The sequence below is a fragment of the Mustelus asterias genome, chromosome 26, assembly GCF_964213995.1.
Source record: "Mustelus asterias chromosome 26, sMusAst1.hap1.1, whole genome shotgun sequence".
Lineage (NCBI taxonomy): Eukaryota > Metazoa > Chordata > Chondrichthyes > Carcharhiniformes > Triakidae > Mustelus > Mustelus asterias.
Genome location: NC_135826.1, coordinates 8709871 through 8724603, shown reverse-complemented (window position 1 = coordinate 8724603; position 14733 = coordinate 8709871). Strand labels below are relative to the sequence as shown.

General features: G+C 46.0%; 2 protein-coding genes across 2 annotated transcripts in view; one reads left to right on the top strand and one right to left on the bottom strand.

Annotated features, from left to right (window-relative positions):
* sema6bb (sema domain, transmembrane domain (TM), and cytoplasmic domain, (semaphorin) 6Bb) overlaps positions 1-14733 on the bottom strand; it is a 325575-nt gene that overhangs the window by 202861 nt on the left and 107981 nt on the right. The window lies entirely within an intron of this gene.
* LOC144479723 (large ribosomal subunit protein eL42-like) lies at positions 11864-12257 on the top strand. The gene has a single exon (XM_078198753.1). The coding sequence runs from the start codon at positions 11881-11883 to the stop codon at positions 12199-12201; it is 321 nt and encodes a 106-aa protein (XP_078054879.1). The 5' UTR covers positions 11864-11880; the 3' UTR covers positions 12202-12257.

Sequence of the window (14733 nt, the reverse complement as noted above, 5' to 3'; positions counted from 1 at the left end):
AAAGGCAAGCATGCCATATGCCTTCTTCACCACCTTCTCCACCTGTGACGTCACCTTCAAGGATCTGTGGACTTGCACACCCAGGTCCCTCTGCGTATCTACACCCTTTGTGGTTCTGCCATTTATCGTATAGCTCCTCCCTACATTATTTCTACCAAAATGCATCACTTCGCATTTATCAGGATTGAATTCCATCTGCCATTTCTTTGCCCAAATTTCCAGCCTATCTATATCCTTCTGTAGCCTCTGACAATGCTCCTCACTATCTGCAAGTCCTGCCAATTTTGTGTCGTCCGCAAACTTACTGATCACCCCAGTTACACCTTCTTCCAGATCGTTTATATAAATCACAAACAGCAGAGGTCCCAATACAGAGCCCTGCGGAACACCACTAGTCACAGGCCTCCAGTCGGAAAAAGACCCTTCCACTACCACCCTCTGTCTTCTGTGACCAAGCCGGTTCTCCACCTATCTAGCCACCTCCCCCTTTATCCCATGAGGTCCAACCTTTTTCACCAGCCTACCATGAGGGACTTTGTCAAACGCTTTACTAAAGTCCATATAGACGACATCCACGGCCCTTCCCTCATCAACCATTCTAGTCACTTCTTCAAAAAACTCCACCAGGTTAGTGAGGCATGACCTCCCTCTCACAAAACCATGCTGACTATCGTTAATGAGTTTATTCCTTTCTAAATGCACATACATCCTATCTTTAAGAATCTTCTCCAACAACTTCCCCACCACGGACGTCAAGCTCACCGGCCTATAATTACCCGGGTTATCCTTCCTACCCTTCTTAAATAACGGGACCACATTAGCTATCCTCCAATCCTCTGGGACCTCACCTGTGTCCAGTGACGAGGCAAAGATTTGCGTCAGAGGCCCAGCGATTTCATCTCTCGTCTCCCTGAGCAGCCTTGGATAGATTCCATCAGGCCCTGGGGATTTGTCAGTCTTTATATTCTCTAACAAACCTAACACTTCCTCCCTTGTAATGGAGATTTTCTCCAACGGTTCAACACTCCCCTCCGAGACACTCCCAGTGTGCAGTTTTGGTCTCCTAGTTTAAGGAAAGACTTTCTTGCTACTGAGGGAGTCCAGCGAAGGTTTCATCAGACTGAGTCCTGGAATGGCAGGACTGACACGTGAAGGGAGATTGGATCGACTGGGCTTGTACTCACTGGAATTTAGAAGAATAAGAGGGGATCTCTTCGAAATATATAAAATCCTGATGGGACTGGACAGACTAGATGTGGGAAGAATGCTCCCGATGTTGGGAGGTCCAGAACAAGGGGATCACAGTCTAAGAATAAGGGGTAAGCCATTCAGGACGAAGATGAGGAAGAACTTTTTCAGTTTTTAAAGTTTTAAAGTTTAAAGTTTTTAAAGTTAAAGTTTTTAAAGTTAAAGTTTAAAGTTTTTGTTTAAAGTTTAAAGTTGAAGTTTTTAAAGTTAAAGCTTTTTTTAAAGTTTAAGTTTATTTATTATTATCACAAGTAAGGCTTACATTAACACTGCAATGAAGTGACTGTGAAATTCTCCTAGTCGCCACATTCCAGTGCCTGTTTGGGTCAATGTGCCTAACCTGTACGTCTTTCAGACTGTGGGAGAAAACCGGAGCACCCAGAGGAAATCCACGCAGACACAGGGAGAACGTGCAAACTCCACACAGACAGTGTGCCAAACCGGGCATTGAACCCGGGTCCCTGGCGCTGAGAGGCAGCAGTGCTAACCATTGTGCCACCGTGCCACCTCGAGAGTTCACGCAGAGAGTTGTGAACCTGTGGAATTCTCTACAACAGAAAACTGTTGGGGCCGGTTCATTTGATGTGTTCAAGAGGGAGCTGGACGTGGCCCTTGTGGCTAAAGGGATCAAGGGGTATGGAGAGAAAGCGGGAGTGGGATACTGAAAGTGCATAATCAGCCATGATCATATTGAATGGTGGTACAGGCTCGAAGGGCTGAATGTCCTCTTCCAGCACCTATTTTCTATGTTTCTATGTGACGACAATAAATCAAATCAAAAAAGAGACCTCGAGGGAAAATGAATAAGACTAACTGAAAATGTTAGTTGACCAGGCTTGGTTAAACGTATGTAGATTTTGGCTGGAATTTTCCAGCCATTGACACTCTGCTGCCACTGCAAGCGAAGATGGAGAATCTGGTACTCAGCCAAATCTCCATTCATTGCAGCGAGACTGGAAAATTCTGCGCTTCGTGTTTTGAAATATTTGATGAATCACGCACAACCCCTCTTTTCGCACGAGATAGGGCAAGATGGGTAAACTGAGGTGGGTAGATGAGTTGGCATTTGGGGTGTGGGCAGGCGGTTTGTAAGGGTTGACGCTGTTTGCAAATGTACCGTGGAAGAAATAGACTCGGGGCAATAAATGGCATTTTTATTTTGTTTCAGGTGATGGTCCTTGTGATTTGATGCACACTCCAAGTAATTGATATGGCGGGTGGAACGGTGGTGGCACAACGGTTAGCACTGCTACCTCACAGTGACAGGGACCCGGGTTCAATTCCGACCTCGGGTCACTGTCTGTGTGGAGTTTGCACATTCTCCCCGTGTCTAAGTACAGATTGGGTCTGTACTCATTGGAGTTTAGAAGGATGACGGGTGATCTAATAGAGACATATAAGATAATGAAGGGGCTGGATAGGGTAGAGGTGGAGAGATTCTTTCCACTTAGAAGGGAAACCAGAACTAGAGGGCACAGCCTCCAGTGGTGGAGGCTTCCTCGTTGAATATGTTTAAATCACGGGTAGATAGTTTTCTGATCGATAAGGGAATTAGGGGATATGGGGAGCAGGCGGGTAAGTGGAACTGATTCGCTTCAGATCAGCCATGATCTTGTTGAATGGCGGGGCAGGCTCGAAGGGCCAGATGGACTACTCCTGCTCCTATTTCTTATGTTCTTATGTTCTTATGTCTGCGTGGTTTACTCCGGGTGCTCCGGTTTCCTCCCACAGTCCAAAGGTCTGCAGGTTGGGTGGGTTTGCCATGCCCCTTAGTGTCAGGGGGACTAGCATCAGGGAGATGAGCAGAGTAAAAGATGTGGGGTTACAAGGATAGGGCCTGGGTGGGATTGTTGTTGGTGCAGGCTCGATGGGCCGAGTGGCCTCCTTCTGCCCTGGAGGGATTCTATGGTGAGTGCTTGGAAGGGGAAAAATTCCAGCCTCATCTTCTCCCGCGTCAGATATGGCTTAGGTAGCAAAAGCTTTCTGAAAATGTACTTCATCTGCAACTGATGTCTCAGGAACAGTGGGCAGCGGGGAGAGTGAACCATCAAATTGTTTTGTTAATGAGAGCCATGCATGAAACAATTCATTGATTTATTTTATCTTCTCTTTTTAGTTAACATTTTGTACTCAACAAACAAACAAGGCTACCAGTCACTGGGGATCCGAATATTTTTCTACCCCTGGGATTCTGTGGTATCAGAATTAAATGTTCCGATGTCAGGTACAAGCTGCTCTGTCAGACACTGTAAACAATTCACCTAATTCCCAAAGAGCCAGCTTCCTCAAACTTTTGGCTGATTCTCCAGCTGTTAACAAAGCAAATCTGCAGCGTAAGCTTTCAAACTACACCGTGCTTCCTAAAGTGTAAGGTTCCTTGGCATTTTCTTGGTCCCCAACAAGGCGAGGAGCCTTCTGTTCCACATGACATTCAATATCACCAATCAATCCCCTAATCTGAAACTCATTTCTAATCAGATATTCATCAATTCCTTTTTTCCAAAGGTGTTAGCTGACACACTATTAGCCATTTTTATTGGCGGAAGAACTCCTGAAAGTAGTTGCAAGATTAGATTAAAAAGATTTACACTGAGTGCTTTTTATAGATAGCCGACCTGGTAATTAATGCCATAAATCTAATCACCAGCCTCTTGGTAGGAAAGGAGATCGGTGTTGTATCAAACTGTAACTGCCGCATAATCATGAGTCACTTTCTCCAGGTGTCACACAGATTCAGCCGTTAATGAAGCCAATAAAATAAGAAACAAATCATCCAAATACATCACTTAATAATCCCCAAGAAATATTTTGTTCCAACTTGAGCTCAAGGTGGCATGGGGTGAAGGAGGAGCTCTTAAACATAGAGGAAACAGAGATCAACTATGAGCTTTAGTACACCGCCATCAGTTCTCACTTCTTTCTGCTAATTCACTAACCGCTCCTTGATGTTGTACAGATCAAAAGCCACAGGAGTGAGTCACACTCCTGTGTTACATTCTAGTGGAGTGGCACAGTGGTTAGCACTGCTGCCTCACAGCGCCAGGGATCCGGGTTCAATTCCTGGCTTGGGCCACTCTCTGTGCGGAGTCTGCACGTACTCCCCGTGTCTGCGTGGGCTTCCTCCGGGTGCTCCGGTTTCCTCTCACAGTCCAAAACAAGTGCTGGCTAGGTGCTTTGCCATGCTAAATTCTCCCCCAGTGTATCCTTGCCACTGGAGTGTGGCGACTAGGGGATTTTCACAGTAACTTTATGTAAGCCTACTTGTGACACTAATAAATAAAAATAAATAAAAGCCAGGAGCCGAGCTAGAATTGGATAAAACAAGAGTTAGACCACAGCTGAAGTACAGAATTCCTATTGTGCAGAAGGAGGCCAGTCAACCACTGAGTCTGCACTCACTCTCCAACAGAGCATCTTTATCCAGGCCCATTCCCTGCTCCATCCCCATAACGCCAAGTATTTACTCCATTCATCACAGAATCCCTAAAGCGCAAAAGGAGGCCGTTTGGCCCATCGAGTCTACACCAACTCACTGACAGAGTATCTTATCCAGACCCAACCTACGCTCTAGCCTCGTAACCCTGCACATTCACCATGGCTAATCCATCTAACCTACACATCTTGGGCCAGAAAGGGGCAATTTAGCATGGCCAATCCACCTAAACTGCACATCTTTGGACTGTGGGAGGAAACCCACGCAGACACGGGGAGAATGTGCAAACTCCACTCAGACAGTGACCCAAGGCTGGAATTTAACCCGGGTCCCTGGCGCTGTGAGGTAGCAGTGCTAGGAATGGAAAATGTTAGTAATGAGGAAGGATTGGGACTTTTTCTTTGGAAGAGAGGAGGCTGAGAGGAAATTTAATTGAAGTGTCTAAACCTATGAGGGGCCTCGGGAGAGTGGGTAGGAAGAATCTATTTTCCTGAGCATAGAGGTCAATAATGAAAGAGGCTCAGATTTAAAATATTTGGTGGAATGATTAGATGGAATTGGAGGAGAAACTTTGTCTCGTGGAGGGTGATGGGAGTCTGCTCAGAGCCTGAAAGGATGATAGAAACAGAAATCCTCTTAGAATATTCTAAACCACAGGGGGTGGCAGGGTGGCACAGTGGTTAGCACTGCTGCCTCATAGTGCAAGGGACCCGGGTTCGATTCCGGCCTTGGGTCACTGTCTGTGTGGAGTTTGCACATTCTCCCCGTGTCTGCGTGGGTTTCCTCCCACAGTCCAAAGATGTGCAGTTTAGGTGGATTGGCCATGCTAAATGTGTCTGCGTGGGTTTCCTCCGGGTGCTCCCGTTCCCTCCCACCATCCAAAGATGTGCAGGTTAGGTGGATTGACCATTCCAAATTGCCCCTTAGTGTCCCAAGATATGGATTAGCCGTGGTAAATGTGTGGGGTTGCGGAGATAGGGCGGGGGAGGGAACCTGGGTAAGATTTTCTGTCAGAGAGTCAGTGCAGACCCGATGGGCTGAATGGCCCCTTCTGCACGGTAGGGAGTCTATGATTCTATTCTATTTTACTGACTAGGAGCTGCAAAGTAGGATTAGTCTCGGCAACTCTTTTTCAACTGGTACAGGCACGATGGGCATTAGGTCTCCTGCTACATTGTCCATTTTCTAAGCTTCTATGTATGCTTGGTGAGAAAGGACAGGGTTAAATCCTCTGCTACTTGATCATCTATTAACGCTCCCATTATAGACCCATACTGGTACCTGTGGAACCAGACCCCCCCCCCCTTCCTCTGCGACATTGGGATGGAGATCAGAATATTGGAGGAGGAAGAAAAAGGCAGGATTCGCTTATACACCTTATTAATTTGAGCAGAAACATCTTATTTTCTGGATCAGATCTATCCAGCATTGCAGTACAGCAAACAATCTGCATAAAGCAAGGGGTGACAGTTAATAATTACAGATATTGGATATACCACAGCTGAAAAGATAAATGACAGGTTTTATGCTGTTGCATAGTTTAACATCAGAATGTGCAAACTAAACATTTTCTGTTTCTCAAGGTTAGTCATGAGGATTTGATATGTAGAATATATTGTAAATTATTTCATGCAATTATAAATCACAAAGGGACTCAGCGGGACACCGATTCGGAAGCTCTTCAGCTTATATTTGAGTTATTCATTTGAAATTTTCTCTCTCCATCAGCCACAAGTACAGTAACTTGCCAGTTCGAGTGAAAAGCTGGACATCTCAAATGAAAACACAAAATGCAAAGCAGGGAATTGGGATCCGCAAGGGAAGAGGGAAGTTTACATGTCAGATGCTTCAGAACTGGTGTTAAACGCAAACCAGCCTCCCATCCATTGACTCTGTCTACACTTCCCGCTGTCTCAGCAAAGCAGTCAGCATAATTAAGGACCCCAGGCACCCTGGACATACTCTCTTCCACCTTTATCCATCGGGAAAAAGATACAAAAGTCTGAGGTCACATACCAATCAAAAACAGCTTCTTCCCTGCTCGCTGTCAGACTTTTGAATGGACCTACCTCGCACTAAGTAGATCTTTCTTTACACCCTAGCTATGACTGTAACACTACATTCTGCACTCTTCGTTTCCTTAGAATCATATCGTAGAAACCCTACAGTACAGAAAGAGGCCATTTGGCCCATCGAGTCTGCACCAACCACAATCCCACCCAGGCCCTACCCCCTTATCCCTACATATTTACCCGCTAATCCCTCTAACCTACGCATCTCAGGACACTAAGGGGCAATTTTCGCATGGCCAATCAATGTAACCCGATATCTATGAATGGTATGCTTTGTCTGTATAGCGCGCAAGAAACAATACTTTTCAATGCATACCAATACATGTGACAATAAATTATCAAATCAAATCAAGAAATACAATAATACCTGTTCTGATCTAAGGTCCCAAACAAAACATTCATTTGTTTTTTTCCCCATCCCCTCTTGCCCCCTCAACCCCCCCCCCTTCCGCCTGAGATGTTGTGATTTTAAAAAATCAGTACAATTACAGTGCTGTGTCAGATCAATGTACAGGCAGTCCTCAACTTGACAATATTCGAGTTACATCAAACGCTACTTAAACGACTTTTATACATTTACATCTGTTTTTGGCTTCACAACACCAGTTTCAGCTTTACGTCGCCACGCCAGCAAACTGTTCCTTTATGTCCCACTTCTCACAACCTCAAGGAAAGCAAAATGCTGCTCAGATATAGAAGATCTCACAAACCTGAAAGTGACAAAACCCCCAGTTTAAAACCACCTGACTCAGCGGACACTGGTGTGTCGGACACCTGTTTTGCAGAATGTTTGAGTTTACTTTAACACTCATTGTAAACTGGTTTTCTCTCCAAAATTACAAAACATCAAATAAGGGATGATTCTAAGCCTCTGTTCATGGCGTCAGGGCCACAAATCGATGGAAAGGGAACATTACTTTCCAGTAAAAATAGGCTTCAGGAACCAATCCCCAGATTCATGATGTTGTTCCAATGGGGAAATCAATTCCAACTTAGACATTTTGACTTACAATTTGGTTTCCAGGAACCAATTGTGTTGCAAGTCCGAGGATTGCCTGTAGAAAGCTTTTACTTCATACTGATACACATTGGGTGTGGAGATTACGGTCTGGTCCATGGCTGTGAGCTCATTTTGAGAACAGAGCCCGATATAAGGTTTCACCTTCGCACTGGTGCATTTTTAGCAGGGTGAAGATTTAGCTTGACAGGGCACTCAACCATGTCTGCCCCATTTTCCGCACCTCTGCCCTTCCCCTCCCTCCCAGAACTATGATAGGATTTCCCCTGTCCTCATTTTTCACTCCACCAGCATCCATGTTCAAAGGATCACCCTCTGCCGTCTCTGCGAACTGCAGAAAGATGCCATCATGTAACCATGTGGGCGGCACGGTGGCACGGTGGTTAGCACTGCTGCTTCACAGCTCCAGGGACCTGGGTTCAATTCACGGCTTGCGTCACTGTCTGTGTGGAGTTTGCACATTCTCCTCGTGTCTGCGTGGGTTTTCTCCGGGTGCTCCCGTTTCCGCCCACTGTCCGATGATGTGCAGGTTAGGTTGATTGGCCGTGCTAAAAATGCCCCTTAGTGTCCTGAGATGTGTAGGTTAGCGGGATTAGTGGGTAAAGATGTAGGGTATGGGGGTAGGGCCTGGGTGGGATTGTGGTCGGTGCAGACTCGATGGGCCAAATGGCCTCTTTCTGCACTGTAGGGTTTCTATGGTAACAAATCTTCTCTCACCCCTGCATCAGCATTCCGCTCCCTCCGTGACACCCTGGTGTATTCCTCCATCCCTCCAAACTCCTCATCCCTTTCGCACAGCACCTTCCCATGCAATCCCAGAAGGTGCAACACCTGCCCCTTTACCTCCTTGCTCTGCACCATCCAAGGCCCCAAACACTCCTTTTAGGTGAAGCAAACATTCACTTGCACCTCCTTCAATGTTGGGTCTTCTCTATTCACTGCTGCCAATGTGGTCTCCTCTATATTAGGGAGATTAAAGGCAGATTGGGTAAACTGCCTTTAATCTTCCTGTCGCTTGCCACTTCAACTCAGCATCTTGCCCACATGTCCATCCTTGGCTTGCTGCAATGTTCCAGTGAAACCCAACGCAAAGTGGAGGAACAGCATCTCATCTTCCAAATAGGCACTTTACAGTCCTCTGGACTCAATATTGAGTTCAGCAATTTCAGGTCATGAACTCTCTGCTCCACCTTGATCCTTTTTTAAATCCAAATATTCTTTGGCCCAACACAACCCCCACTTCCCCAGGGCCATCTGTCACTCGTTCTTCCATTTTGCTTTCACTGAGCACTGACCTTTGTTCTGCTATTATCACATTCTGCTATCTCACCTTTACATCATTATCAGCACCTTCTATAGCTCTTCACACGGCCATTAACACTTCCTCTGTCTTGAACTCTAAACGTTGTTTTACAATGTCCCCAGCTCACACCTTCTACTTTGCTCCACCTGTTTCACTCCCTCTTGAACAATCATAGAAACCCTACAGTACAGAAAGAGACCATTCGGCCCATCGAGTCTGCACCGACCACAATCCAACCCAGGCCCTACCCCCATATCCCTACACATTTTACCCGCTAATCCCTCTAATCTACGCATCCCAGGACACTAAGGGGCAATTTTAGCATGGCCAATCAACCTAACCCGCACATCTTTGGACTGTGGGAGGAAACCGGAGCACCCGGAGGAAACCCACGCAGACACGAGGAGAATGTGCAAACTCCACACAGACAGTGGCCCAAGCCGGGAATCGAACCCAGGTCCCTGGAGCTGTGAAGCAGCAGTGCTAACCACTGTGCTACCGTGCCGCCGTGCAGTCGAAAATCCATCACATTTCTCCCTCTCTTCAACTCTGAAGAAGAGTTTTATGGACTCAAAATGTCAACTGTGTGGGCAGAATTCTCGCCCCGAAACTGGAAAATCCCGCCTGAGATCAACATACCTTTCCATGGTCTGCCCCTCGCCCACTACAATTCTGCTGGCGGGCAGAACGGGAAAATTCACCCCTCTTTCTCTCTCCACAGATGCTGCCAGACCTGATGAGTTTTTCCGAACTTCCTGCTTTTATTTCAGGTTTCTAGCTTCCCCAGTACTTTGCTTTTATTATAAAAATTTAGCTTAATGTTAGCACAGAACTGACTGCCTTCCTTCTTCCTGATTAACAATTAACAATTCCAGTTGAACACCTCTGCTTTGTTTGACCCAAGAGTGCCAAGTAGCCAGCATCATAACTCTTACTCTCTTACTTCTGGTTTTAAAAACGTAAATGGCTTTAACAAGCATTGCTGCCACTGTAATCATAGAATCCCTACAATGTAGAAGGAGGTCATTCAGCCCATCGTGTGTGTACCAACTCTCTGAAGGAGAATCTTATCCAGGCCCAACCCCCCTCCCCCCTGCCCCATACACCCCATAACCCTGTGAATTTACTAATCCCCCTAACCTACACATCTTGGGACACCAAGGGGCAATTAGGCATGGTCAATCCACCTAACTTGCACAGCTTTGGAGCGTGAGAGAAAATCGCCCCACCCAGAGGAAACCCACATAGACATGGGGAGAATGTGCAAACTCCACACAGACAGTCACCCAAGGCTGGAATTGAACACAGGTCCCTGGCGCTGTGAGGCAGCAGTGCTAACCACTGTGCTACCATGCCGCCCTGGCGTATTGCATACAACGCTGGTCACTGCCACTGTGCCAGCTCAGTCTCTGTAAATTTATACAATACAATAGATGGAATATTGGCTTTACTTTGTGAGCAATTCTTTTGTCCTCCTTTACATCATTAAAGGGTGTGCTACAAATAGCTTTCCTTCCCAGCATCTAAGCAAAATTTGTCTTCCCACCCCCACAGACAGTCAGTGCTGGCAATAGAAGTCAATCTCAGCCTCTAATTGAAGGTTTCTTTACAAATTCATCACAGTCTGGAACAGGTTTGCTGCTGACATTTTACCCTCCAGAGTCAAACGCTGAAAGTATTGTTATCTTGTTAACAGAAATGTACAGCATGCCCCTTAACTTCAGAACAACGCCTTCTCGCCCAAACGTGAATGTTCCCCTTGCCCACAGCAGTCAGCCAGCAGTCTCTCGGAGTGACACACTGCCAATTCTGTGCTGTAAACCGATGGCCGCGGGGGATCACATAGAATTATACAGAATGTTCAGATCAGAAACAGGCCATTCAGCCCAGCAGCTCCGTGCTGGTGTTTATGCATCACATGACACTCCACCATCGCTTTTCATCCAACTCCAACAAAGGAAAGAGAAATTTGCATTTATGTAGCGCCTTTCACGACCCTGCCGGTTGTCTCAGCTAATGAAGGATTCCTAGTGTAGTTGTTGTTGTAATGTCGGAAACAGGGCGGCCAATAAGGATGCAGCAAACTCCCAAAAACAGCAATGTGATAATGGCCAGATAAACTGTTTGTTGTCACGTTGTTTGAGGGATAAGTATTGGCCAGGACACTGCGGGGATAACCCCCCTGGCTTCTCTTTGAAATAGCACCTCGAGATCTTTTACCCGCTCAGGTAGATGGGATGGGCCTTGGTTTAATGCCTCATGTGAAAGATGGCACCTTCCAGGGTGCAGCATAACTTACGTGTTCCACTGCAGTGTCAGCCTCGAGTGGACTTGAGCCAGATCCTTGTGATTCAGAGGTGACGGTGCAGCCAACTGAGCCCAAACTAACAGTGTAATCTTTTGTTCTTTTCTCCCTCTAGCTTTCCCTTCAATGCATCTCTATTACTTCTCTTAACTACTCAGGGTGGCACGGTGGCACAGTGGTTAGCACTTCTACCTCACAGTGCCAGAGACCCGGGTTCAATTCAGGCTTGGGTCACTGACTGTGTAGACTTTGCACGTTCTCCCCATGTCTGCATGAGTTTCTTCCAGCTGCTCCAGTTTCCTCCCGCACTTCAAAGAGGTTAAGTTGATTGGCCATGCTAAATTGCTCCTTAGTGTCCCAAGATGCCTAGGTTAGTGGAGGATTAGTGGGGTACACATGTCGGGTTATGGGGATAGGGCCTGGGTGAGATGCTCTGTTGGCCAGTCAGTGCAGACTTGATGGGCCAAATGGTCTCTCTCGCTCAGCGCCTGGTCTGGGAAGATGGTCAACGCACCAAAGACCCGGAGGACATACTGCAAAAAATGCCGTCGACACCAGCCCCACAAATTTACTCAGTACAAGAAGGGGAAGGATTCCTTATACGCACAGGGTAAGAGACGTTATGACAGAAAGCAGAGTGGTTATGGTGGACAGACAAAGCCTATATTTTGGAAAAAGGCTAAGACCACAAAGAAGATTGTGCTGAGACTGGAGTGTAAGGAGCTCAGCTGTCGATTAAAGAAAATGCTGGCCATCAAGAGATGCAAGCACTTTGAGCTAGGACGAGATAAGAAGAGGAAGGGCCAAGTCATCCAGTTCTAAGCTGCATTCCTTATGTTTTTTGGAATACTGATTCACAATAAAATTCATCAAAAGTTTTTTTAAAAAGGCCTTCTTCTGCACTGTAGGGATTCTATGATTCTTTGTGGTAGGGATTCCACATTCTAACCGCTTTCTTGGGCAAAGTTTCTCCTGAATTCCCTGTTGGATTTATCAGTGACTTTCTAGCTTTTCATTTTGGTGGAAAAATCTTTTCCACATCTACTCTATGAAGTCCTTTCATAACCTTAAATCGGGTCACACCTCAGGTTTCTTTCCCTGAGGTAATAGAGGCCCAGTCTGCTCAACCTTCACTGATGTGTACAATCTACCGATTAGAGACTTCAGCTGGATTTTTCTGGCTGTTCGTGCTGGCCAGATGTTCTGGTCACTCTGATGGTGCACCCACGCCACGGGCTTCCTGGTGTCTTGGAATGGCATCAATGGGAAATCCCATTGACAGCGATGGAACCAGAAGATCCTGCCACCAGCAAATGGCACGCTGCCTCCCACCGCAAGAAAGGTGCCATGGGCAAGGCCAGAAAATCCACCTCCACGTCTCAATTTGCGCAGGACCCTTATAGCTAGCAGGCACTTCCCACACAAATTTGGATTTGAAGCCATGTTTCAGAAGTTAAATGTTTGTGTCAAAACTATAGCATTCACAGAGTTCTCTAGTGTGGTGAGAATCAATGGCCTGAGTAATGGACTGAGGATAAACCATGCAGGGAAATGCAGATGTATCTTGCCTCACCCCCCTCAGTAAATTCGACTGAAATCACAATCGACTTAAAGCATTCCCAGAGTAAATGCTTTTGAGGAATTCTTGCTCAGTGTTTCTTGTAGTGAACTGAGGCTCAGCACATCTTCCAATGGGCCTTAACTCACAAAACATCATCTTGCCCCAAATTTGGAACTGGATCGACAATCTCGCTCAAAGAGGCCAGAGGAGGGCTGGTGTGAGAAGTAGGAACATATTAAACTGAAGCGGGTTTGTAGAGGGAGTTTTTCTCCTCATCTGACGATTGCTCTCACTGACGTGGCAGAGTTTGATGATGGCATTGGGAAATATTTCACAGCAATGACTCTGCTGATCGCTGCTATGTCTGCCCCAATGTATGAAAGGTGCATAAAGGATCACGAGGTGGGCTTGGTAACTTGAACAGTGGGAGCTCTTTATTTGAGGTGTGCACTGATTCACAGTCAGGTCTAAGATTGCCCAGCAGGGTCCCACATTGGGAGAAGCTAATTGCCCAGGGGTCACCTGACCCACACTCTTAAAGGGGCAGTCCAAAACCCAAACCCCCAACATATATATATATATATATATGACTAACGTCCCTTAGGGAAGGAAATTTGCCCTCCTTACCTGGTCTGGCCTACATGTGACTCCAGAGCCACAGCAATGTGGTTGACTCTCATCTGCCCTCTAAAATGGCCGAGCAAACCACTCAGTTCAAGGGCAACTCGGGATGGGCAATAAATGCTGGCCAGCCAGCGATGCCCACATTCCACGAATGAACAAAAAAAACGATTGCACTCAGCATAGTTATCACAAAAGTAACTACTTTTGAAGGATAGAATTTGCATGGTGAATGAGTCCGATGATTGGCTCTGAGATGGGCGACTCTGTCTAAAATGAAAGAAATTGCAGCAAAAGGAGTTCCAATAACATTTCTTTCCTTTTGAAAGGTTACTAGAAATCCATTAGTTGCCGGGTGAGTTTTGCTACGGCTCCAATATTGTAAGATACACAGTAAGCAGTGCCTCATTTGAATCAGGATGACTAACCTTGTGAAGGGTAAAATTTGTCATAAATATTAACTTTTTTTTCTGTAAAACTGTTGTTAAATAATGAGAAAAGATGTTTAAAAGTATATAGCCTCATACATACGACATTCAAATCTGCATGCTTATTTGACACATTACAACCTTTGCATTATTGTACATAAACCACATAGCACAGTCTGGACTGTCACTGTTCTGTCCTATAAACATCCCAGGCTGTGTATTAACCAAGACTGCGTTACCCTGCACATACTGGTCCAGACTGCATTATCCTGCACAAAACACAGCCCTGACTGCATTATCTTGCACAAAACACAGCCCAGACTGTGTTGTGCTGCACAAAACACAGCCCAGACTGCGTTATCCGGCAACAAAACACAGCCCAGACTGCGTTATCCGGCAACAAAACACAGCCCAGGCTGCGTTATCCAGCAACAAAACACAGCCCAGACTGCGTTAACCTGCAACAAAACACAGCCCAGACTGCCTAATCCTGCACAAAACACAGCCCAGACTGCGTTAACCTGTAACCAAACGCAGCCATGCATTATTCTGAATGTAACATGGCGCAGACTGCTTTATCCTTCAAAATAATTTTGCATCGAAAACCAAGTATGTAGTCAGGAAATTGGTACATGTTGTACTTGTGTATTGGAAATAAGTGGGCGCATGAATCCACTTTAGGTTGATAGATTCCACACTCAATTTACCAAAGTGCACGGAAGTTAAAATTGCAATGGGTGATAT

Bases quoted from the DNA above. Each gene is read 5' to 3' on its own strand.
- LOC144479723 (XM_078198753.1), top strand. From the start codon at position 11,881: ATGGTCAACGCACCAAAGACCCGGAGGACATACTGCAAAAAATGCCGT.